The sequence below is a fragment of the Coloeus monedula genome (assembly GCF_965178545.1).
Source record: "Coloeus monedula genome assembly, chromosome: 28".
Lineage (NCBI taxonomy): Eukaryota > Metazoa > Chordata > Aves > Passeriformes > Corvidae > Coloeus > Coloeus monedula.
Genome location: NC_138808.1, coordinates 3,752,056 through 3,777,419, shown reverse-complemented (window position 1 = coordinate 3,777,419; position 25,364 = coordinate 3,752,056). Strand labels below are relative to the sequence as shown.

General features: G+C 50.2%; 1 protein-coding gene across 5 annotated transcripts in view; it reads left to right on the top strand.

Annotated features, from left to right (window-relative positions):
- The first annotated feature begins 5,294 nt into the window (after positions 1-5,294).
- Positions 5,295-25,364, top strand: part of STARD7 (StAR related lipid transfer domain containing 7) — a 22,253-nt gene continuing 2,183 nt past the window's right edge. Inside the window, exons 1-7 of one of the 5 annotated variants that reach the window (XM_082298361.1) lie at positions 5,321-5,820; positions 7,510-7,649; positions 10,406-10,455; positions 10,931-11,041; positions 14,109-14,147; positions 16,430-16,529; positions 22,341-22,383. In XM_082298361.1, the coding sequence (XP_082154487.1) occupies positions 5,447-5,820; positions 7,510-7,649; positions 10,406-10,455; positions 10,931-11,041; positions 14,109-14,147; positions 16,430-16,529; positions 22,341-22,383 (857 nt within the window). In that variant the 5' untranslated portion in view covers positions 5,321-5,446. Of the gene's footprint in view, positions 5,821-7,509; positions 7,650-10,405; positions 10,456-10,930; positions 11,042-14,064; positions 15,183-16,429; positions 16,530-22,298; positions 22,384-25,364 lie in introns of those variants that run through there. The other 4 variants (XM_082298360.1, XM_082298363.1, XM_082298362.1 and 1 more) reach the window with 4 other exon arrangements.

Genomic DNA, 25,364 nt, shown 5'->3' with positions numbered 1-25,364 from the left:
CTCATTGGGGCAGATCCCAGAAATTCCCCCTGATCCTGGCACGCCCTGATCCCAATCCCGGTGGGAATGGGGTGGGTGAGGAGGGATCCCGGAGTTCTCCCAGGGAAGGATTTCTCCCGGTGGATCCCTGGAATTCTCTCAGGGCAGGATCTCTCCCGGTGGATCCCAGAAGTTTCCCCAAGGAAGGATTTTCCTGGTGGATCCCAGGGGTTTTCCCTGGGCAGGATTCCGGGATCCTTCCCGGTGTTGCTTCCGACTGGGGGGGGGAGGGGGATGTTGGGAACCCCTGCTCTGGGTGGGGTTTTCTGGGAATGAGGGGAGCGGGATCCATGGGATCCCCATGGAATGAGGGGAGTGGGATCCATGGGATCCCCATGGAATGAGGGGAGTGGGATCCATGGGATCCCCATGGAATGAGGGGAGCGGGATCTGTGGGATCCCCATGGAATGAGGGGAGTGGGATCCATGGGATCCCCATGGAATGAGGGCTTTGGGATCCCCATGGAATGAGGGCTTTGGGATCCCCATGGAATGAGGGCTTTGGGATCCCCATGGAGGGCTTTGGGATCCCCATGGAGGGCTTTGGGATCCCCATGGAGTGAGGGCTTTGGGATCCCCATGGAATGAGGGCTTTGGGATCCCCATGGAGGGCTTTGGGATCCCCATGGAGTGAGGGCTTTGGGATCCCCGATCCCCCCGGGACGAGGGCTGGGACATCCAAAATATTCCTTGAAAAAAGATGGGAGCGGCTCCAAAATTCCCCGAGAAACGAAGGGTTTGGGATCCCCCCTTTGCCACGGATCGAGAGCTTCGGGATCCCCAATTCCACCTGGATCGAGAACTTTGGGATCCCCAATTCCCAGGAGATCGAGAGCTTTGGGATCCCCACAGAACAAGAACTTCGGGATCCCCAATTCCACCTGGATCGAGAACTTTGGGATCCCCAATTCCCAGGAGATCGAGAACTTTGGGATCCCCCTGGATCGAGAGCTTTGGGATCCCCACAGAACAAGAACTTTGGGATCCCCAATTTTCCCTGGATCGAGAACTTCGGGATCCCCAATTCCCAGGAGATTGACAACTTTGGGATCCCAAATCTTCCCTGGATCAAGAACTTTGGGATCCCCACTTCTGCCTGGATCGAGAGCTTTGGGATTCCCAGTTTTCCTTGGAATGAGAACTTTGGGATCCCCAATTCCCCTTGGATCGAGAACTTTGGGATCCCCAATTTTCCTTGGAATGAGAACTTTGGGATCCCCAATTTTCCTTGGAATGAGAACTTTGGGATCCCCAATTCCCAAGAGATCGAGAACTTTGGGATCCCCAATTTTCCTTGGAATGAGAACTTCGGGATCCCCAATCCCACCCCAGACCCCTCTCCCGGCTCGGATCCCCTTTTTCCCTCGGGAATATTTAATCCCCCCTCCCCCCCTTATTTAAAAATCCGGGAATTCCCATCCCTGCTCCCCCTTTTCCCTCCCCGTGGACGTTCTGCACTTTATTCCAAGCTCTGGGAATTCCCCCATCGCCTTCCAGGGGCTTTTTTTTTTTTTTTTTTGGGATCATCTCATCCCCCGGCAAAACTTTGGGAATTTTTTGGCTCCCGGAAAAGCTGGAAAAATCCCGGAATCTTTTATGCAAATCCCTCCACGCCCATCCCGCTTTTCCCGCTTTTCCCCCTCCCCAAATTCCCACTTTTCCCCTCCCCCCTTCCCCGCTCGGATTTTTCCAACCCCGCGGGACCAATCCCAGAAATTGTTGGGGCCAAAAAACCCCCCCAAAAAAACCCCAAAAAAAGGAAAAAACCCAAAAATCCCATAAGGATTCGAATTCCCGACAAAATTCCCGACAAATTCCCATTCCCGGAATGCTTCGGCTTGGGAAGGATTTTTTTAGGGAAGCTCCTGAATTTTTTAGGGAATTTTAAATCCGGGATGCGGCTCCTTGGAGGTCCTGGTGCTTTTATCCCAATTGTTCTGCTTTTATTCCGATTTTCCCACTTTTATCCCAATTTTCCTGCTCTTTTATCCCAATTTTCCTGCTCCTTTATCCCAATTTTCCCACTTTTATCCCGATTTTCCTGCTCTTTTATCCCAATTTTCCTGCTCTTTTATCCCGATTTTCCCACTTTTATCCCGATTTTCCTGCTCTTTTATCCCAATTTTCCCACTTTTATCCCAATTTTCCTGCTCTTTTATCCCAAATTTCCTGCTTTCATCCCGATTTTCCTGCTCTTTTATCCCAATTTTCCTGCTCTTTTATCTCAATTTTTCTGCTCTTTTATCCCAATTTTCCCACTTTTATCGCAGTTTTCCCACTCTTTCATCCCAATTTTTCTGCTTTTATCCCAATTTTCCTGCTCTTTTATCCCGATTTTTCTTTTATCCCGATTTTCCTGCTCTTTTCCCCCACTTTTCCCCACTTTTCCCCACTTTTTCTTCCCCCTGGCTATGCAAGAGCTCCCCCCGCGATGGAAATCCCGGGAAATTTCCTTTCCCCCCCTCCCAAAAAAAAATCCCGGGAGAGGCTTCGGGAGGAGCCCAATCGACACTAAAACCCCTCGGGGAGATCCCGGGATTTGGGATCGGCCGGGAAAAGCGTCGGGATTCCCTGGATCTGCAAGGAAGGGGTGAATAAATGGGTGAGAAACGGGATTTCCGGGAAAGAATTCCCAAAAAAACCCAAGCGACCCCACAAAGGGAGGGGGGAGGGCGGCGCTGGCCGGGAATGTCGGGATTTGGGATCGGGCCGGTGAAAGGGGTGCCCGGGGAGGGGAGGGGAGGGGGGTGGATCCCAAAAAATCACCCTGGATCCCAAAAAACCGGCCCTGGATCCTGAAGAACGTCCTGGATCCCCAAAACCAGTGTGGGATCCCGAAAAATCACCCTGGGTCCCAAAACAATGTCCTGGATCCCAAAACAATGTCCTGGATCCCAAAAATCAGCCCTGGATCCCAAAAAATCAGCCCTGGATCCCAAAAATCAGCCCTGGATCCCAAAAAATGTCCTGGATCCCAAAAAATCAGCCCTGGATCCCAAAAAAACTGCCCTGGATCCCGAAAAATGTCCTGGATCCCAAAAAACTGCCCTGGATCCCGAAAAAAAACCAGCTTGGGATCCCCAAAACTGCCCTGGATCCCAAAAAACTGCCCTGGAATCCCCAAAAATGCCCCGGAATCCCAAAACCAGCCCATGATCCTAAAAAATGTCCCAGATCCCAAAAAACCAGCCCTGGATCCCCAAAAATGCCCTGGAACCCAAAAAGCAGTCTGGGATCCCAAAAAAACCAGCCCTGGATCCCAAAAATGTCCGGAATCCCCCAAAAACTGCTCTGGATCCCAAAAAACCGGCCCTAGATCCCGAAAAATGTCCTGGATCCCAAAAAAAGTCCTGGATCCTAAAAAACCGGCCCTGGATCCCAAAAAACCGGCCCTGGATCCCAGAAAATGCCCTGGATCCCAAAAAATGTCCGGGAATCCCAAAACCAGCCCATGATCCAAAAAAAAAAAGTCCTGGATCCCCAAAAAAAGTCCTGGATCCCAGAAAATGCCCTTGTTCCTAAAAAATGTCCGGGAATCTCAAAAACAGCCCATGATCCCAAAAAAACCAGCCCTGGATCCTAAAAACTGCCCTGGAACCCAAAAAACAGTCTGGGATCCCAAAGAATGTCCTGGATCCCCAAAAAATGTCCTGGAATCCCAAAAAAAATGCCCTGGATCCCAAAAAACCTGCCCGGGATCCCAAACCCAGTCCTGGATCCCAAAAAAACACCCTAGATCCCAAAAAAATGCCCTGGATCCCAGAAAATGTCCGGGATCCCAAAAAAAACGGCCCTGGATCCTAAAAAATGTCCGGGATCCCAAAAAAACCGGCCCTGGATCCTAAAAAATGTCCGGGAATCCCAAAAAACCACCCAGGATCTCAGAAAATGCCCTGGATCCCAAAAAAAAACCAGCTCGGGATCCCCAAAACTGCCCTGGATCCTAAAAAATGCCCTGGAATCCCAAAAAGCAGCCCATGATCCTAAAAAATGCCCGGAATCCCAAAAAACCTGCCCGGGATGCCGAAAAACGTCCTGGATCCCAAAAATCCACCCCCGAACCCCAAATACCGCCCCAGACCCCAAATAACCCCAGAACGCCCCCCCAGACCCCAAAAATCGCCCCATAGCCCCCCCATAGCCCCATAACCGCCCCATAACCCCCATAGTGCCCCCAAAACCCCCCCAAAACCCCCAATAACCCCCCAAAACCCCACAGAGCGCCCCCATAACCGCCCCACAGCCCCCCAATAACCCCATAGCCCCCCACAGCCCCATAACCGCCCCATAACCCGCATTAAACCCCCATAGCACCCCCATAACCCCCCAAAAACCCCACAGAAAGCCCCATAACACCCCATAACCGCCCCACAGCCCCACAGAGCGCCCCAATAACCCCATAGCCCCCCATAGCCCCATAACCGCCCCATAACCCCCCAATAACCCCCCAAACCCCACAGAGCGCCCCATAACCCCATAGCCCCCCACAGCCCCATAACCCGCATTAAACCCCCCATAGCGCCCCCATAACCCCCCAAAAACCCCACAGAGCGCCCCCATAACCCTCCATAACCCCACAGAAAGCCCCATAACCGCCCCACAGCCCCCCAATAACCCCAATAACCGCCCCACAGCCCCACAGAGCGCCCCAATAACCCCATAGCCCCCCCCTAGCCCCATAACCGCCCCATAACCCGCATTAAACCCCCCATAGCGCCCCCATAACCCCCCAAAAACCCCCAATAATCCCCCAAACCCCACAGAGCGCCCCCATAACCTCCCCCCACAGACCCCCCAATAACCCCACAGAGCGCCCCATAACCGCCCCACAGAGCGCCCCATAACCCCCCAAAAACCCCAATAATCCCCCAAACCCCACAGAGCGCCCCCATAACCTCCCCCCACAGCCCCCCCAATAACCCCACAGAGCGCCCCCAAACCCCACAGAGCGCCCCATAACCGCCCCCATAGCCCCATAACCGCCCCACAGCCCCACAGAGCGCCCCAATAACCCCATAGCCCCCCATAGCCCCATAACCGCCCCATAACCCCACAGAAAGCCCCACAGCCCCCCCAAAAAACCCCAAAAAACCCCGCACAGGCCCCGCCCCTCACAGGCCACGCCCCCTCTCAAGCCACGCCCCCTCTCTGGCCCATCTCTGGCCACGCCCCTTCACAAACACCGCCCCCTCCTCTGGCCACGCCCCCTCACAGAAGCCCCGCCCCCTCTCGCCCTTGCGCGCCCCTTTCCGGCCTCACCGTCGGGCGCGTGTGGGCGTGGCTTCCGCATCCCCAACCAATCACCGCGCGGGGCGGTGCGGCTCGGACCAATGGGGGCGCGGCGCGCGCCGGTGACGTGAGCGGAGCGCGCCGGCGGGCGGCAGAGCGCGGGGTGGGGGGCGGCGGCATGTGGCGGCCTCTGGCCGCGCTCGCCGCCCGCGGGGCCACCGGAGCCTCCGCCGGGGCTTCCAGCGGGGCCGGCAACGCTCCCTCGGTACCCGAGTGGGGCCGGGAGCTGCTGCTGCTGCTGCTGGCGCCGCTCGGCCGCCGCTGGGCGCGGAGAACGCGGCGGGCCCGGCAGCGCGGCGGGCCCGGGGACGGCGGAGCGGCGGCGGCGGCGGAGAGCGGCGGGGGCTGGCGGGGGTGGGGGTGGGGCTGGGGGCGCTCCGGAGGCTCCCGAGGCCGGGCCGGGCTGGGCGGGCCCCGGTGCGCGATGGCCGCGCTCGGTACCGGAGCGTTCGTGTGGGACGGGCGGCGCATCGAGGAGGAGGAGCTGCGGCGGTGAGCGGGATAACGGCGGGGATCCCGGGAATACCGGCGGGATCGCGGGAATGGGGCACCGGGAATACCGGGGATACCGGCGGGATCGCGGGAATGGGGCACCGGGAATACCGGGAATAACGGCGGGATCACGGGAATGGGGCACCGGGAATACCGGGAATGGGGCACTGGGAATGCCGGGGTACCGGGAATACTGGGAACACTGGGCTAGCGGGAACAGCGGGAATGGGGCACCGGGAATACCGGCGGGATCGCGGGAATGGAGCACCGGGAATACCGGGAATGGGGCACCGGGAATACCGGGAATAACGGCGGGAATGGGGCACCGGGAATACCGGGAATGGGGCACCGGGAATGCCGGGGTACCGGGAATACTGGGAACACTGGGCTAGCGGGAACAGCGGGAATGGGGCACCGGGAATAGCGGATTTTCCCGCCCCAAAATCTGGGATTTTCCCACCCAAAATCTGGGAATTTCCTACTCCAAAATCCAGGATTTTCCGCCCCAAAATCCGTGAGTTTCTCACCCCCAAATCCAGGAATTTCCCACCCCAAATCCGGGATTTCCCCCCCCCAAAATCCAGGAATTTCCCCACCCAAAATCCAGGAATTTTGCCACCTGAATCCGGGATTTTCCCACCCCAAATCTGGGATTTCCTCCCCTCAAAATCCAGGTATTTCTCACCCCAAAATCCAGGATTTTCCTGCCCCAAATCCAGGATTGTCCCACCCCAAATCTGGGATTTTCTCCCCAAAATCTGGGAATTTCCTGCCCCAACATCTGGGAATTTCTCACCCCAAAACCCAGGAATTTTCCCGCTCAAAATCCGGGATTTTCCCCCCCAAAATCTGAGCTATTGCTCCCCAAAATCTGGGAATTTCTCACTCCAAGTCCAGGATTTTCCCACCTCAAAATCTGTGATTTTCCCACTTCAAAATCCAGGATTTCCCCACCCAAAATCCGGGATTTTCCCCTCAAAATCTGGGAATTTCCTACTCCAAAATCTGGGAATTTCCTATTCCAAAATCTGGGAATTTCCTACTCCAAAATCTGGGATTTTCCCACCCAAAATCTGAGCTATTCCTCCCCAAAGTCCAGGAATTTCTCACTCCAAAGTCTGGGATTTTCCCGCCCAAAATCCGGGATTTTCCCACCCAAAATCTGGGATTTTCCCCTCTCAAAATCTGGGAATTTCCTACTCCAAAATCTGGGATTTTCCCACCCCAAATCCAGGATTTTCCCACCCCAAAATCCATTAATTTTCCCCCCTAAAATCCAGGATTTTCTCCCCAAAATCTGGGAATTTCTCACCCCAAAATCCAGGAATTTTCCCGCCCAAAGTCCGGGATTTTCCCACTCCAAGATCTGGGATTTTCCCTTCTCAAAATCTGGGAATTTCCTACTCCAAAATCCAGGATTTTCTCACCCCAGAATTTGTGAATTTCCCACCCCAAATCTGGGATTTTCCACCCCAAACCTGGAATTTTCCCACCCCAAATGCAGGAATTTTCCCACCCCAAAATCCGGGATTTTCCCACCTAAAATCTGGGATTTTCCCCCCCAAAATCCGGGATTTTCCCACCTGAAATCTGGGATTTTCTCCCCAAATCCGGGATTTTCCCACCCCAAATCCAGGATTTTCCCCCCCAAATCCGGGATTTTCCCCCAAATTCCGGCATTTCCCGCAGGTCGGCGCAGGAGCTGCAGCAGTTGGAGAATCCCGAGGAATTCCGGGAGCAGGAGCGGCCCTGGGAGCTGATCATGGAGCGGGAACATTTCCGGCTCTGGCGGCGCCCGATCCCGGGATCCCACCTGTTCCAGTACCGAGGTGCTGCCCAGATCCCCGGGATCGGCCCCAAAATCCCCGGGAATGGCCCCAAAATCCCCGGGAATGGCACCAAAATCCCCGGGATCGGCACCAAAATCCCCGGGATCGGCCCCAAAATCCCCGGGATCGGCACCAAAATCCTCGGGAATGGCACCAAAATCCTCGGGAATGGCACCAAAATCCTCAGGAATGGCACCAAATCCCTCAGAATTGGCCCCAAATCCCTCAGAATTGGCCTCAAAATCCTCGGGAATGGCCCCAAAATCCCCGGGAATGGCACCAGATCCTTGGGAATGGCACCAAAATCCCCGGGATCGGCCCCAAAATCCCTGGGATCGGCCCCAAAATCCCCGGGAATGGCCCCAAAATCCTCGGGAATGGCCCCAAATCCCTGGGAATGGCACCAGATCCTTGGGAATGGCACCAAAGTCCTCAGGATCAGCCCCAAAATCCCTGGGAATGGCCCCAAAATTCTTGGGAACGGCCCCAAAATCCCCGGGAATGACACCAAATCCTTGGGAACGGCCCCAAAATCCCCGGGAATGACACCAAATCCTTGGGAATGGCACCAAAATCCCCGGGAATGGCCCCAAAATGCTCAGGAATGGCACCAAAGTCCTCGGGAATGGCCCCAAAATCCCTGGGAATGGCCCCAGAATCCCTGGAAATGGCCCCAAATCCTCGGGAATGGCCCCAAAATCCCCGGGAATGACCCCAGAATCCCTGGAAATGGCACCAAATCCTCGGGAACGGCACCAAATCCTTGGAATCGGGCCCAAATCTTCTGGAACGGCCCCAAAATCCCTGGGAATGGCCCCAAAATCCCCAGAAATGGCACCAAATCCTCAGGAATGGCCCCGAAATCCCCGGGAATGGCCTCAAATCCTTGGAATCGGCCCCAAAATCTTCGGGAATGGCCCCAAAATCCTCTGGAACAGCCCCAAATCCTTGGAATCGGCCCCAGAATCCCTTGGAATCGGCCCCGGAATCTTCGGGAACGGCCCCGAATCCCAAAAGTCCAGAAAAACCGGGAATTCCGGGCGTTTTTCGCCTTTTCTTTGGGATTCAATCCCGGCTTTTCCCGCCCTGGGAGGGGGAATTTGGGATCGGGGGATTCCCGGGTTCTGTTGAATTCCCAGCATTTGTGGATTCCTGGGAATTTTTGGGTTTGATTTTCGGGGTTTTTGGATTCCCAGGATTTTGGGATTTTCAGGATTTTTCTCTTCCCTGTTTTTTGTATTCCTAATTTTTTGCATTCCCGGGATTTTTGGCTTCTTGGGATTTTTCTGTTCCAGGGTTTTCTGCATTCCAGGGATTTCTGGATTCCCAGGGTTTTTGCATTCCCGGGATTCGCTGATTCCTGGCATTTTTGGCTTCCCAGGATTTTTTGGGTTCCCGGAATTTTTGCAGATTCCCGGGATTTTTGGATTTTCAGGATTTTTTGCATTTCTGGGATTTTTTGCATTCCTTGGATTTTTCGGCTTCTCGGGGTTTCTGAATTCCCGGGATTTGCCAATTCCCAGGATTTTTGGATTTTCAAGATTTTTGCGGATTCCCAGGATTTGCAGATTCCTGGGATTTTGGGGTTTTCAGGATTTTTGCATTCCCTTTTTTTTTGCATTCCCGACATTTTCGGCTTCCCAGGATTTGCCAGTTTCTGGATTCCCAGGATTTTTGGCTTCCCAGGACTTTTTGCATTTCTGGGATTTTTTTGCATTCCTGGGATTTGCTCATTCCCAGGATTTTTGGCTTCCCGGGATTTTTGGGTTTTCAGGATTTTTTGCACTCCCATGATTTGCCCATTCCTGGGATTTTTTGCCGATTCCCAGGATTCGCTGCTTTTTGGGATTTCCCCATTCCCAAGAATTTCTCACTCCCAGCATTCCCCATTCCCAGCATTTCCCATTTCTGGCATTCCCCATTCCCCGGAATTCCCCATTCCCGGCATTTCCCATTCCCAGCATTTCTCGCTCCCGATATTTCCCCATTCCCAGGAATTCCCCATTCCCAGCATTTCCTCATTCCCGACATTTCCTCGTTCCTGACATTCCCCATTCCCAGGAATTCCTCCTTCCCGATATTTCCCCATTCCCAGGAATTTCCCATTCCCAGCATTTCCCATTCCCAGCATTCCCCATTCCCGATATTTCCCCATTCCCAGGAATTTCCCATTCCCAGCATTTCCCATTCCCAGCATTTCCCATTCCCAGCATTTTCCCATTCCCGACATTTCCCATTCCCAGCATTTTCCCATTCCCGATATTTCCCCATTCCCGACATTTCCCCATTCCCGACATTTCCCATTCCCAGGAATTCCCCATTCCCGATATTTCCTCACTCCCGACATTCCCCATTCCCAACATTTCCCCATTCCCGACATTCCTCACTCCCGACATTCCCCATTCCCAGGAATTCCCCATTCCCGATATTTCCCCATTCCCGACATTCCCCATTCCCAACATTTCCCCATTCCCAGGAATTCCCCATTCCCGACATTCCCCATTCCCGACATTTCCCATTCCCAGGAATTCCCCATTCCCGACATTCCCCATTCCCGACATTCCCCATTCCCGATATTTCCCCATTCCCGATATTTCCCCATTCCCGATATTTCCCCATTCCCGACATTTCCCATTCCCAGCATTCCCCATTCCCGACATTCCCCATTCCCAACATTTCCCCATTCCCGACATTTCCCCATTCCCAGGAATTCCCCATTCCCGATATTTCCCCATTCCCGCCCTTTCTCTCCGCAGTTTTCGGCTCCTACACCGACGTCACTCCCCGGCAATTCTTCAACGTCCAGGTGAGTGCCGCTCCTCGGGAATTCCTCGGGAATTCTTTGGGAATTCCAGCCGGGAATCCTGGGACTCCCCCAGCCCCTGCCAGCTCCCAGAAATCCGGGAGAATTCCCATTTTCCAGCCCTTTCCAACCGGGAATCTTGGGGCTCCCCTGGCCCCATTGGGCTCCTGATGCATTCCCGACATTCCCGACACATTCCCGAAATTCCCAGAGGGGTTTTTGGGGTGAAGGGGTTGGGAGCCAAAGGGTTTTTCCGGGATTTTTCCCGGAATTCCGGCCGTTCCAGCGCTGTTCCCCCCCCAGCTGGACACGGAGCACCGCAAGCAGTGGGATCTCGTTGGGCTCCCGACACATTCCCGACATTCCCAAAATTCCCGGCACATTCCCAGAATTCCCAGAGGGGTTTTCGGGGTGAAGGGGGTGGGATCCGAAGGGTTTTTCCGGGATTTCTGCCGGAATTCCGGCCGTTTCCCCCCAGCTGGACACGGAGTACCGCAAGCAGTGGGATCCGCTGGTGCTGAGGTTGGAGGTGCTGGAGCGCGACCCCGGCTCCGGCTCCGAGCTCATCCACTGGGTCACGCGATTCCCGGTGAGCGGCACGGCCGGATCCACCGGGAGCCACCGGGATCCACCGGGAGCCAATGGGAGCCAACGGGAGCCAATGGGAGCCAAGGGGAGCCAATGGGAGCCAACGGGAGCCAAGGGGAGCCAAGGGGAGCCAATGGGAGCCAAGGGGAGCCAATGGGAGCCAATGGGAACCAAGGGGATCCAATGGGAGCCAATGGGAGCCAACGGGAGCCAAGGGGAGCCAATGGGAGCCAAGGGGAGCCAAGGGGAGCCAAGGGGAGCCAATGGGAGCCAAGGGGATCCAATGGGATCCAATGGGAGCCAAGGGGAGCCAATGGGAGCCAAGGGGAGCCAGTGGGAGCCAGTGGGAGCCAAGGGGAGCCAACGGGAGCCAACGGGAGCCAAGGGGAGCCAAGGGGAGCCAATGGGAGCCAAGGGGAGCCAATGGGAGCCAATGGGAGCTAAGGGGAGCCAATGGGAGTCAACGGGAGCCAATGGGAGCCAATGGGAGCCAAGGGGAGCCAAGGGGAGCCAATGGGAGCCAAGGGGATCCAATGGGATCCAATGGGAGCCAAGGGGAGCCAATGGGAGCCAAGGGGAGCCAAGGGGAGCCAATGGGAGCCAAGGGGAGCCAAGGGGAGCCAATGGGAGCCAATGGGAGCCAAGGGGAGCCAATGGGAGCCAATGGGAGCCAATGGGAGCCAAGGGGAGCCAGTGGGAGCCAAGGGGAGCCAATGGGAGCCAACGGGAGCCAAGGGGAGCCAAGGGGAGCCAATGGGAGCCAAGGGGAGCCAATGGGAGCCAACGGGAGCCAAGGGGAGCCAAGGGGAGCCAATGGGAGTCAACGGGAGCCAATGGGAGCCAACGGGAGCCAATGGGATCCAATGGGAGCTGGGAGTGGGATTTGGGAGCGGGGATCGGGGTTTGGGATCAGGATCTGGGATTTGGGGTTGGGATCTGGGATTTGGGGTCGGGATCTGGGATTTGGGGTCGGGATCTGGGATTTGGGGTCGGGGCTGGCTCCGTTGCCTGCGGTTGGGATCGGGATTTGGGATCTGGGATTGGGATTGGGATCAAGACTTGGGATTTGGGATCGGGATTTGGGAGTTGGGATTTGGGATTTGGGATCAGGGATTTGGGATTTGGGGTCAGGATGTGGGATTTGGGGTTGGAATCAGGGATTTGGGATCAGGATCTGGGGCTGGGATGGGGATTTGGGATTTGGGATCATGGATTTGGGATCGTGGATTTGGGATTTGGGGTCGGGATTTGGGATCGAGATCAGGATTTGGGATTTGGGATCATGGATTTGGGGTGGGGACTTGGGATTTGGGATCGAGATTTGGGATGTGGGCTCGGGCTCAGGATTTGGGGTGGGGATTTGGGGTGGGGATTTGGGATTTGGGGTGGGGATTTGGGATTCGGGGTGGGGATTTGGGATTTGGGCTCGGGCTCAGGATTTGGGGTGGGGATTTGGGATTTGGGATTTGGGATCGAGATTTGGGATTTGGGCTCGGGCTCAGGATTTGGGGTGGGGATCTGGGATTTGGGGTCGGGATCTGGGATTTGGGGTCGGGGCTGGCTCCGTTGCCTGCGGTTGGGATCGGGATTTGGGATCTGGGATTGGGATTGGGATCAAGACTTGGGATTTGGGATCGGGATTTGGGATCGGGATTTGGGAGTTGGGATTTGGGATCATGGATTTGGGGTGGGGATTTGGGATTTGGGATCGAGATTTGGGATTTGGGCTCGGGATCTGGGATTTGGGGTGGGGATTTGGGGTCGGGATTTGGGATTTGGGGTGGGGATTTGGGGTGGGGATTTGGGATTTGGGGTTTGGGATTGAGATTTCAGATTTGGGCTCGGGATCTGGGATTTGGGCTCGGGCTCAGGATTTGGGGTGGGGATTTGGGGTCGGGATTTGGGATTTGGGATTTGGGCTCAGGATTTGGGATTTGGGGTGGGGATTGGGGATTTGGGGTGGGGATTGGGGATTTGGGATTTGGGATCGAGATTTGGGATTTGGGGTGGGGATTGGGGATTTGGGATTTGGGCTTTGGGGCTCAGGATTTGGGCTTTGGGGCTCAGGATTTGGGGTGGGGATTTGGGATTTGGGGTGGGGATTTGGGATTTGGGCTCGGGATCTGGGATTTGGGCTCGGGCTCAGGATTTGGGGTGGGGATTTGGGGTCGGGATTTGGGATTTGGGATTTGGGCTCAGGATTTGGGATTTGGGGTGGGGATTGGGGATTTGGGGTGGGGATTGGGGATTTGGGATTTGGGATCGAGATTTGGGGTGGGGATTGGGGATTTGGGATTGAGATTTGGGATTTGGGGTGGGGATTGGGGATTTGGGATTTGGGCTTTGGGGCTCAGGATTTGGGCTTTGGGCTCGGGATTTGGGGTGGGGATTGGGGCTTTGGGGCTCAGGATTTGGGCTTTCGGCTCAGGATTTGGGGTGGGGATTTGGGATTTGGGATTTGGGATTTGGGGTCGGGATTTGGGATTTGGGCTCGGGATTTGGGATTTGGGGTGGGGATTGGGGATTTGGGGTGGGGATTGGGGATTTGGGATTTGGGATCGAGATTTGGGGTGGGGATTGGGGATTTGGGATTGAGATTTGGGATTTGGGGTGGGGATTGGGGATTTGGGATTTGGGCTTTGGGGCTCAGGATTTGGGCTTTGGGCTCGGGATTTGGGGTGGGGATTTGGGATTTGGGGTGGGGATTTGGGATTTGGGGTGGGGATTTGGGCTTTGGGCTCAGGATTTGGGGTGGGGATTTGGGATTTGGGGTGGGGATTGGGGATTTGGGGTGGGGATTTGGGATTTGGGGTGGGGATTTGGGGTGGGGATTTGGGATTTGGGGTGGGGATTTGGGGTCGGGATTTGGGATTTGGGGTCGGGATTTGGGATTTGGGGTGGGGATTTGGGATTTGGGCTCGGGCTCAGGATTTGGGGTGGGGATTTGGGATTTGGGCTTTGGGCTTTGGGGTGGCGCTTTGGGGCCGCGGGCGGGCTCTGAGCGGCGCCGCTGTGGCCCCGCAGTACCCGATGTTCTCCCGCGCCTACGTTTACGTGCGGCGCTACAGCGTCGACAGCGACCGGAACCTGATGGTGCTCGTGTCCCGGTGCGGCGCTCCCGGCAAGCCCAGCGTCCCAAAACCCCCGGAACTCCCCCCAAAAAAACCCTAAAAATCCACGGAATTCCCCCCAAAAAAATCCCCTTGGAATTCGCGAAAAAATCCCCTTGGAATTCCCCAAAAAATCCCCTTGGAATTCGCGAAAAACCCCCCCTGGAATTCCCAAAAAAAATCCCCTTGGAATTCGCAAAAAAATCCCCTGGAACTCCCCAAAAAATCCCCTTGGAATCCCCAAAAAATCCCCATGGAATTCCCAAAAAATCCATAGAATTCCCCAAAAACTCCCCATGGAATTCCCAAAAAATCCATAGAATTCCCCAAAAAAATCCCCTTAGAATTTGCAAAAAATCCTCCTGGAATTCCCCCCAAAAAAATCCATGGAATTCCCAAAAAAAAATTCCTCTGGAATCCCCCCCCCCCAAAAAAACCCTGGAACTCCAAAAAAATCCATGGAATTCCCCCAAAAAAATCCCCTTGGAATTCACGAAAAAATCTCCTTGGAACTCCCAAAAAAATCCATGGAATTCCCAAAAAATCCATAGAATTCCCCAAAAAAATCCCCTTAGAATTTGCAAAAAATCCTCCTGGAATTCCCCCAAAAAAATCCATGGAATTCACAAAAAATCCCCCTGGGATTCCCCAAAAAATCTATGGAATCCCAAAAAAAATCCCTCTGGAATTCCCCAAAAAAATCCCTCTGGAATCCCCAAAAAAAACCCTGGAACTCCCCAAAAAATCTATGGAATCCCTAAAAAAATCCCCTTGGAAGTCGCAAAGAAAAACCCCCTGGAATTCCCCAAAAAAATCACCTTGGAATCCACCCAAAAAAACTCTGGAACTCCCCCCAGAAAATCCATGGAATTCCCCAAAAAAATCCCCTGGAATTCCCAAAAAAAACTTCTTGAAATTCCCCCAAAAAATCCATGGAATTCCCAAAAAAATCCCCTTGGAACTCGCCCAAAAAATCCATGGAATCCCCAAAAGACCCCTGGAACTCACCCAAAAAAAAGCTGAAAGATTCCCACAAAAAATCGACGGAATCCCCCCAAAAATATCCCCCTTGGAACTCCCCCAAAAAACCCCTTGGAATTCCCAAAAAAATCCATGGAATTCCCAAAAAATCCTCCAGAACTCCCAGGAAAACCCCCTTGGAATTCCCAAAAAAACCCTGCAAAATTCCCAGGAAAAACCCATGGAATTTCCCCAAAAAAATCACTCTGGAATTCCAGAAATTCCCAAAAACCCCTTTGAAATTCCCAAAAAACCCCTCGGGAATTCCAGAAATTCCCAAAAACCCCTTGGAAATTCCCAAAAACCCCCTCGGGAATTCCAACAATCCCCAACCCCCCTTGGAAATTCCCCCCACCCCCCAAAATCCCAGCAATTCCCAATAAACCTCTGGAATTCCAGGAATTCCCCCAAAATCATTCTGAAATTCCAGGAATTCCCAAAAAAACTCCTCTGGGTTTTCAGGATATTCCCAAAAAACCCCTCTGCAATTCCCAAAAAAACTCCTCTGCAATTCCAGAAATTCCCAAAAACCCCTTTGGAATTCCATAAATTCCCAAAAACCCCTTGGAAATTCCCAAAAAACCCCTCGGGAATTCCAGAAATTCCCAAAAACCCCTTGGAAATTCCCAAAAACCCCTCGGGAATTCCAGAAATTCCCAAAAACCCCTTTGAAATTCCCAAAAAACCCCTCGGGAATTCCCAAAAAACCCCTCGGGAATTCCAGAAATTCCCAAAAACCCCTTGGAAATTCCCAAAAAACCCCTCGGGAATTCCAGAAATTCCCAAAAACCCCTTTGAAATTCCCAAAAACCCCTTTGAAATTCCCAAAACACCCCTCGGGAATTCCAGAAATTCCCAAAAACCCCTTTGAAATTCCCAAAAAACCCCTCGGGAATTCCAGAAATTCCCAAAAACCCCTTTGAAATTCCCAAAAAACCCCTCGGGAATTCCAGAAATTCCCAAAAACCCCTTTGAAATTCCCAAAAACCCCTCAGGAATTCCAGAAATTCCCAAAAACCCCTTTGAAATTCCCAAAAAAACCCCTCTGGAATTCCAGAAATTCCCAAAAACCCCTTGGAAATTCCCAAAAAACCCCTCGGGAATTCCAGAAATTCCCAAAAACCCCTTTGAAATTCCCAAAAACCCCCTCGGGAATTCCAAGAATCCCCAACCCCCCTTGGAAATTCCCCCCAACCCCCCAAAATCCCAGCAATTCCCTCCCGGTTGGTTTTTTTGGGAATCTCCTTCGTTTCCCGCAGGGCCGTGGAACATCCCGGAATTCCCGAGGATCCCGAGCACGTCCGCGTGCGCAGCTACGAATCGCGCATGGTGATCCGGCCGCACGGCGCCTTCGACGAGGTGGGAGCGGGAAAAGGGCTCGGAAAAGCGGGAATGAGGCCTGGGATGGGGGGGTGGAGGAGGGAAAAGAGGGAAAAGTGGGGGGAAATGGCCCAAAATTGGGAAAGAAACCCCAAAAAGTGGGAAAGAAACGGCCGAAAAGCGAGAAAGAAATGGCTGAAAACTGGGAAAGAAACGGCCAAAAACTGAGGGGAAAAGGGCCAAAAAGTGGGAAAATCCCAAAAATTGGGGTGGGAGAAGCCTGAAAATGGGAAAGAAACGGCCAAAAAGTGGGAAAATGCCAAAAATTGGGGAGGAAAACCCCGAAAACTGGGAAAAAACCCAGGAAGTGGGAAAGAAACGGCCGAAAACTGGGAAAATGCCAAAAATTGGGGCGGGAAAAGCCAGAAAATGGGAAAATGCCAAAAATGGGGGTGGGAAAAGCCCAAAAAAGGGAGAAAGAAATGGCCAAAAAGTGGGAAAGAAAGGGCCGAAAACTGAGGGAAAAAGGGCCAAAAAGTGGGAAAATCCCAAAAACTGGGGTGGGAAAAGCCTGAAAATGGGAAAGAAACGGCCAAAAATTGGAGCGGGAAAAGCTCAAAAAAGGGGAAAAAACGGCCCAAGAATGGGAGAAATAGCCCAAAAAGTGGGAAAGAAACCCCAAAACCCGAGAAAATCCCAAAAATTGGGGTGGGAAAAGCCTGAAAATGGGAAAGAAACGGCCAAAAAGTGGGAAAATGCCAAAAATTGGGGAGGAAAACCCCGAAAACCGGGAAAAACCCCAAAAACTGGGGTGGGAAAAGCCCGGAAATGGGAAAATCCCCAAAATTGGGAGAAATAGCCCAAAAAGTAGGAAAGAAACCCCAAAAACTGGGAAAAAACCCAGGAAGTGGGAAAGAAACGGCCGAAAAGCGGGAAAATGCCAAAAATTGGGGCGGGAAAAGCCAGAAAATGGGAAAATGCCAAAAATGGGGGTGGGAAAAGCCCGAAAATGGGAAAATCCCGGGATTTGGGGGATTTGGGCTCCTTTTCCAAAGGTGGGAGCGGGAAAAGGGCTCGGAAAAGCGGGAATGAGGCCTGGGATGGGGGGGTGGAGGAGGGAAAAGAGGGAAAAGTGGGGGGAAATGGCCAAAAGTTGGGAAAGAAACCCCAAAAAGTGGGAAAGAAACGGCCAAAAACTGAGGGAAAAAGGGCCAAAAAGTGGGAAAATCCCAAAAATTGGGGTGGGAGAAGCCTGAAAATGGGAAAGAAACGGCCAAAAATTGGGAAAATGCCAAAAATTGGGGAGGAAAACCCCGAAAACTGGGAAAAAACCCAGGAAGTGGGAAAGAAACGGCCGAAAACTGGGAAAATGCCAAAAATTGGGGCGGGAAAAGCCAGAAAATGGGAAAATGCCAAAAATGGGGGTGGGAAAAGCCCAAAAAAGGGAGAAAGAAATGGCCAAAAAGTGGGAAAGAAACGGCCAAAAACTGGGAAAGAAACGGCCAAAAACTGAGGGAAAAAGGGCCAAAAAGTGGGAAAATCCCAAAAACTGGGGTGGGAAAAGCCTGAAAATGGGAAAGAAACGGCCAAAAATTGGAGCGGGAAAAGCTCAAAAAAGGGAAAAAACGGCCCAAAAATGGGAGAAATAGCCCAAAAAGTGGGAAAGAAACCCCAAAACCCGAGAAAATCCCAAAAATTGGGGTGGGAAAAGCCTGAAAATGGGAAAGAAACGGCCAAAAAGTGGGAAAATGCCAAAGATTGGGGAGGAAAACCCCGAAAACCGGGAAAAACCCCAAAAACTGGGGTGGGAAAAGCCCGGAAATGGGAAAATCCCCAAAATTGGGAGAAATAGCCCAAAAAGTAGGAAAGAAACCCCAAAAACTGGGAAAAAACCCAGGAAGTGGGAAAGAAACGGCCGAAAAGCGGGAAAATGCCAAAAATTGGGGCGGGAAAAGCCTGAAAATGGGAAAATGCCAAAAATGGGGGTGGGAAAAGCCCAAAAGTGGGAAAGAAACGGCCAAAAATTGGAGCGGGAAAAGCTCAAAAAAGGGGAAAAAACGGCCCAAAAATGGGAGAAATAGCCCAAAAAGTGGGAAAGAAACGGCCGAAAATGGGAAAATGCCAAAAATGGGGGTGGGAAAAGCCCGAAAATGGGAAAATCCCGGGATTTGGGGGATTTGGGCTCCTTTTCCAAAGGTGGGAGCGGGAAAAGGGCTCGGAAAAGCGGGAATGAGGCCTGGGATGGGGGGGTGGAGGAGGGAAAAGAGGGAAAAGTGGGGGGAAATGGCCAAAAGTTGGGAAAGAAACCCCAAAAAGTGGGAAAGAAATGACAAAAAGCGGGAAAGAAATGGCTGAAAACTGGGAAAGAAACGGCCAAAAATGGGGGTGGGAAAAGCCCAAAAAAGGGAGAAAGAAATGGCCAAAAAGTGGGAAAGAAACGGCCGAAAAGCGAGGGAAAAAGGGCCAAAAAGTGGGAAAATCCCAAAAATTGGGGTGGGAAAAGCCTGAAAATGGGAAAGAAACGGCCAAAAAGTGGGAAAATGCCAAAAATTGGGGAGGAAAACCCCGAAAACCGGGAAAACCCCCAAAAAATGGGGTGGGAAAAGCCCGGAAATGGGAAAATCCCCAAAATTGGGAGAAATAGCCCAAAAAGTAGGAAAGAAACCCCAAAAACTGGGAAAAAAACCCAGGAAGTGGGAAAGAAACGGCCGAAAACTGGGAAAATGCCAAAAATTGGGGCGGGAAAAGCCTGAAAATGGGAAAATGCCAAAAATGGGGGTGGGAAAAGCCCAAAAAAGGGAGAAAGAAATGGCCAAAAAGTGGGAAAGAAACGGCCAAAAACTGAGGGAAAAAGGGCCAAAACCAGGGAAAATCCCAAAAACTGGGGTGGGAAAAGCCCGAAAATGGGAAAGAAACGGCCAAAAATTGGAGCGGGAAAAGCTCAAAAAAGGGGAAAAAACGGCCCAAAAATGGGAGAAATAGCCCAAAAAGTGGGAAAGAAACGGCCGAAAATGGGAAAATGCCAAAAATGGGGGTGGGAAAAGCCTGAAAATGGGAAAATCCCGGGATTTGGGGGATTTGGGCTCCTTTTCCAAAGGTGGGAGCGGGAAAAGGGCTCGGAAAAGCGGGAATGAGGCTTGGGATGGGGGGGTGGAGGAGGGAAAAGAGGGAAAAGTGGGGGGAAATGGCCCAAAATTGGGAAAGAAACCCCAAAAAGTGGGAAAGAAATGACAAAAAGCGGGAAAGAAATGGCTGAAAACTGGGAAAGAAACGGCCAAAAACTGAGGGAAAAAGGGCCAAAAAGTGGGAAAATCCCAAAAATTGGGGTGGGAAAAGCCCAAAAAAGGGAGAAAGAAATGGCCAAAAAGTGGGAAAGAAACGGCCGAAAAGCGAGGGAAAAAGGGCCAAAAAGTGGGAAAATCCTAAAAACTGGGGTGGGAAAAGCCCGAAAATGGGAAAGAAACGGCCAAAAATCGGGAAAATCCCAAAAATTGGGGGAGGAAAACCCCGAAAACCGGGAAAAACCCCAAAAAATGGGGTGGGAAAAGCCCGGAAATGGGAAAATCCCCAAAATTGGGAGAAATAGCCCAAAAAGTAGGAAAGAAACCCCAAAAACTGGGAAAAAACCCAGGAAGTGGGAAAGAAACGGCCGAAAACTGGGAAAATGCCAAAAATTGGGGCGGGAAAAGCCAGAAAATGGGAAAATGCCAAAAATGGGGGTGGGAAAAGCCTGAAAATGGGAAAATCCCGGGATTTGGGGGATTTGGGCTCCTTTTCCAAAGGTGGGAGCGGGAAAAGGGCTCGGAAAAGCGGGAATGAGGCCTGGGATGGGGGGGTGGAGGAGGGAAAAGAGGGAAAAGTGGGGGGAAATGGCCCAAAATTGGGAAAGAAACCCCAAAAAGTGGGAAAGAAATGACAAAAAGCGGGAAAGAAATGGCTGAAAACTGGGAAAGAAACGGCCAAAAATGGGGGTGGGAAAAGCCCAAAAAAGGGAGAAAGAAATGGCCAAAAAGTGGGAAAGAAAGGGCCGAAAACTGAGGGAAAAAGGGCCAAAAAGTGGGAAAATCCCAAAAACTGGGGTGGGAAAAGCCTGAAAATGGGAAAGAAACGGCCAAAAAGTGGGAAAATGCCAAAGATTGGGGAGGAAAACCCCGAAAACCGGGAAAAACCCCAAAAACTGGGGTGGGAAAAGCCCGGAAATGGGAAAATCCCCAAAATTGGGAGAAATAGCCCAAAAAGTAGGAAAGAAACCCCAAAAACTGGGAAAAAACCCAGGAAGTGGGAAAGAAACGGCCGAAAACTGGGAAAATGCCAAAAATTGGGGCGGGAAAAGCCTGAAAATGGGAAAATGCCGGGATTTGGGGGATTTGGGCTCCTTTTCCAAAGGTGGGAGCGGGAAAAGGGCTCGGAAAAGCGGGAATTGTTGGGAATTTTGGGAATTGTTGGGAATTTGGGGGAGTTTTGGGGAATTTCAGGGGAATTTCTGGGAATTTTGGGGGGGAATTTTGGGGAATTTCTGGGAATTTTTGGGGAATTTCTGGGAATCGTTGGGGGAATTTTGGGGGGGAATTTTGAGGAATTTCTGGGAATTTTGGGGGGGAATTTTGGGGAATTTCTGGGAATTTTGGGGGGGAATTTTGAGGAATTTCTGGGAATTTTTGGGGGGAATTTCTGGGAATCGTTGGGGGAATTTTGGGGGGGAATTTTGGGGAATTTCTGGGAATTTTGGGGGGGAATTTCTGGGAATTTTTGGGGGGAATTTTGGGGAATTTCTGGGAATTTTGGGGGGGAATTTTGGGGAATTTCTGGGAATTTTTGGGGGGAATTTCTGGGAATTTTTGGGGGGAATTTCTGGGAATTTTTGGGGGGGAATTTTGGGGAATTTCTGGGAATTTTTGGGGGGAATTTCTGGGAATCGTTGGGGGGATTTTGGGGGGAATTTTGGGGAATTTCTGGGAATCGTTGGGGGAATTTGGGGGGGAATTTTGGGGAATTTCTGGGAATTTTTGGGGGGAATTTTGGGGAATTTCTGGGAATCGTTGGGGGAATTTTGGGGGGAATTTTGAGGAATTTCTGGGAATTTTTTGGGGGAATTTTGGGGAATTTCTGGGAATCGTTGGGGGGGATTTTGGGGGGGAATTTTGGGGGGAATTTCTGGGAATTTTTGGGGGGAATTTCTGGGAATCGTTGGGGGAATTTTGGGGGGGAATTTTGAGGAATTTCTGGGAATTTTTGGGGGGAATTTTGGGGGGGAATTTTGGGGAATTTCTGGGAATCGTTGGGATTTTGGGGGGAATTTCTGGGAATTTTGGGGGGGGAATTTTGGGGAATTTCTGGGAATTTTGGGGGGGAATTTCTGGGAATCGTTGGGGGACTTTTGGGGGGGAATTTTGAGGAATTTCTGGGAATCGTTGGGGGAATTTTGGGGGGGAATTTTGGGGAATTTCTGGGAATTTTGGGGGGGAATTTCTGGGAATCGTTGGGGGGAATTTTGGGGGGAATTTTGGGGAATTTCTGGGAATCGTTGGGGGAATTTTGGGGGGGAATTTTGAGGAATTTCTGGGAATTTTTGGGGGGAAATTTTGAGGAATTTCTGGGAATCGTTGGGGGAATTTTGGGGGGAATTTTGGGGAATTTCTGGGAATTTTGGGGGGGGAATTTTGGGGAATTTCTGGGAATCGTTGGGGGAATTTTGGGGGGGAATTTTGGGGAATTTCTGGGAATCGTTGGGGGAATTTTGGGGGGGAATTTTGAGGAATTTCTGCTGGGAATCGTTGGGAATCGTTGGGAATTGCGTGTGCTGCCCAGAACGGCTTCGATTACCTGCTGACCTACAGCGACAACCCGCAGACGGTGTTCCCCCGCTACTGCCTCAGCTGGATGGTGTCCAGCGGTGAGAATTCCCTAAATTCCCTAAATTCCCCCAATTCCCAACGGATTCCCGGCGGGGGAGGGCGGGGAAGGGGGAAAGGGGGGGATTTTTGGGGGGGTTTGGGGATTTTTTGGGATTTTTTTGGGATTTTTTGGGATTTTTGGGGGGATTTTTTGGGGGTTTTAGGGATTTTTTAGGGATTTTTTGGGGATTTTTTAGGGATGTTTTGGGATTTTTTTGGGATTTTTAGGGATTTTTTAGGGATTTTTTGGGGTTTTTTTAGGGATTTTTGGGGATTTTTTGGGTTTTTTTAGGGATTTTTAGGGATTTTTTGGGTTTTTTAATGGATTTTTAGGGATTTTTTTTGATTTTTGGGGGGATTTCTTGAGGTTTTTTTGGATTTTTTGAGGAGTTTTTGGGATTTTTTAGGGATTTTTTGGGATTTTTTTTAGGGATTTTTTGGGGTTTTTTAGGGATTTTTGGGGATTTTTTGGGGGATGTTTTGGGGGTTTTAGGGATTTTTTGGGGATTTTTTAGGGATGTTTTGGGATTTTTTAGAGATTTTTAGGGATTTTTTAGGGATTTTTTGGGTTTTTTATGGATTTTTTGGGATTTTTTTTGATTTTTGGGGTTTTTTTTGAGATTTTTTTGGATTTTTTGAGGAGTTTTGGGGATTTTTTAGGGATTTTTTTGGATTTTTTAGGGATTTTTTGGGATTTTTTAGGGATTTTTTTGGGATTTTTTGGGATTTTTTTTAGGGATTTTTTTGGGTTTTTTAGGGATTTTTTGGGATTTTTTAGGGATTTTTGGGGATTTTTTAGGGATTTTTGGGGATTTTTTTGAGATTTTTTTGGATTTTTTGAGGAGTTTTTAGGATTTTTTAGGATTTTTTTTGATTTTTTTAGGGATTTTTTTGGGATTTTTTAGGGATTTTTTTGGATTTTTTTAGGGATGTTTTGGGATTTTTTAGGGATTTTTAGGGATTTTTTTTAGGGATTTTTTTGGGGTTTTTTAGGGATTTTTGGGGATTTTTTGGTTTTTTTTAGGGATTTTTTAGGGATTTTTTTGGATTTTTGGGGGTTTTTTTGAGATTTTTTTGGATTTTTTGAGGAGTTTTTGGGATTTTTTAGGGATTTTTTTTGATTTTTTAGGGATTTTTTGGGATTTTTTAGGGATTTTTTAGGGATTTTTTGGGATTTTTTTTAGGGATTTTTTTTGGGTTTTTTAGGGATTTTTTGGGATTTTTTAGGGATTTTTGGGGATTTTTTAGGGATTTTTGGGGATTTTTTTGAGATTTTTTTGGATTTTTTGAAGAGTTTTTGTGATTTTTTAGGATTTTTTTGGATTTTTTTAGGGATTTTTTTGGGGTTTTTTAGGGATTTTTGGGGATTTTTTGGGTTTTTTTAGGGATTTTTAGGGATTTTTTTGGATTTTTGGGGGTTTTTTTGAGGATTTTTGGGGGGATTTTTTGAGATTTTTTTGGATTTTTTGAGGAGTTTTTGGGATTTCTTAGGGAATTTTTAGGGATTTTTTGGGATTTTTTTAGGGATTTTTTGGGGTTTTTTAGGGATTTTTGGGGATTTTTTGGGGGATGTTTTGGGGGTTTTAGGGATTTTTGGGGATTTTTTAGGGATGTTTTGGGATTTTTTAGGGATTTGGGGGTAAAAAAGGGGAAATTGGGGGAAAATTTGAGGGGAAATTGGGGAAGAATTTGGGGGGAGAAAGGGAAAAAAGGAAAAGTTGGGAAAAGGGAAATTTGGGATGAAAAGAAGGATTGGGAGAGGAAGGGGGGAATTGGGGAAAGGAGAAATTGGGGTAAAATGGGAAAATTGAGGTAAAATGGGAAAATTGAGAAAAAGGGGTGAGGGAAAATATTGGGGAAAAATTAGGAAAGAAAAGGGGGAAAAAAGGGAATGAAAAGGGAAAAAATTGGGAAGAAAATGGAAGAAAAAGGGCAAAATGGGAAAAAATGGGAACCAAAAGGGGGAAAATCGGGAAAAAAGGGAACAGAAGAGAAAAAACGAGGGAAAAAATCAGGAAAAAAAGGAACAAAAGGGAAAAAACGGGGGAAAAATTGGGAAAGAAAAGGGGAAAAATTTGGAACAAAAAGGGGGGAAAAGGGGAAGAAAGGGAATGAAAAGGGAAAAAATGAGGGAAAAGACTGGGGAAAAATTGGGAAAGAAAAGGGGGAAAAGGGAACGAAAAGGGGAAAATTGGGGAAAAAAAGGGAAAAAAGGGAACGAAAAGGGAAAAAATGAGAGGAAAAATTGGGAAAGAAATTGGAGAAAAATCGGGAAAAAATGGGGAAAAAGGGGACGAAAAGGGAAAAAACGAGGGGAAAAATTAGGAAAAAATGGGAGAAAAAGGGGACGAAAAGGGAAAAAACGAGGGAAAAATTAGGAAAATTCGGGGAAAAAAGGGAACGAAAGGGAAAAAATGAGAGGAAAAATTGGGAAAGAAAAGGGGGAAAAATGGGAAAAAAGGGAACGAAAAGGGAAAAAACGAGGGGAAAAATTAGGAAAAAATTGGGGAAAAAAGGGGACGAAAAGGGAAAAAACATAGGAAAAATTAGGAAAAAATCGGGAAAAAAAGGGGAAAAAAGGGAACGAAAGGGAAAAATGAGAGGAAAAATTGGGAAAGAAAAGGGGGGAAAAATGGGAAAAAAGGGAACGAAAAGGGAAAAAAGTGGGAAAAAATTGGAGAAAAATTGGGAAAAAAAGGGGACGAAAAGGGAAAAAATGAGGGGAAAAATTAGGAAAAAATTGGGAAAAAAAGGGAAAAAACGAGGGGAAAAATTAGGAAAAAATGGGAGAAAAAAGGGGACGAAAAGGGAAAAAACGTAGGAAAAATTAGGAAAAAATTGGGGAAAAAAGGGGACGAAAAGGGAAAAAACAGGAAAAATTAGGAAAAAATCGGGAAAAAAGGGGAAAAGAGGGAACGAAAGGGAAAAATGAGAGGAAAAATCGGGAAAGAAATTGGAGAAAAATTGGGAAAAAATTGGG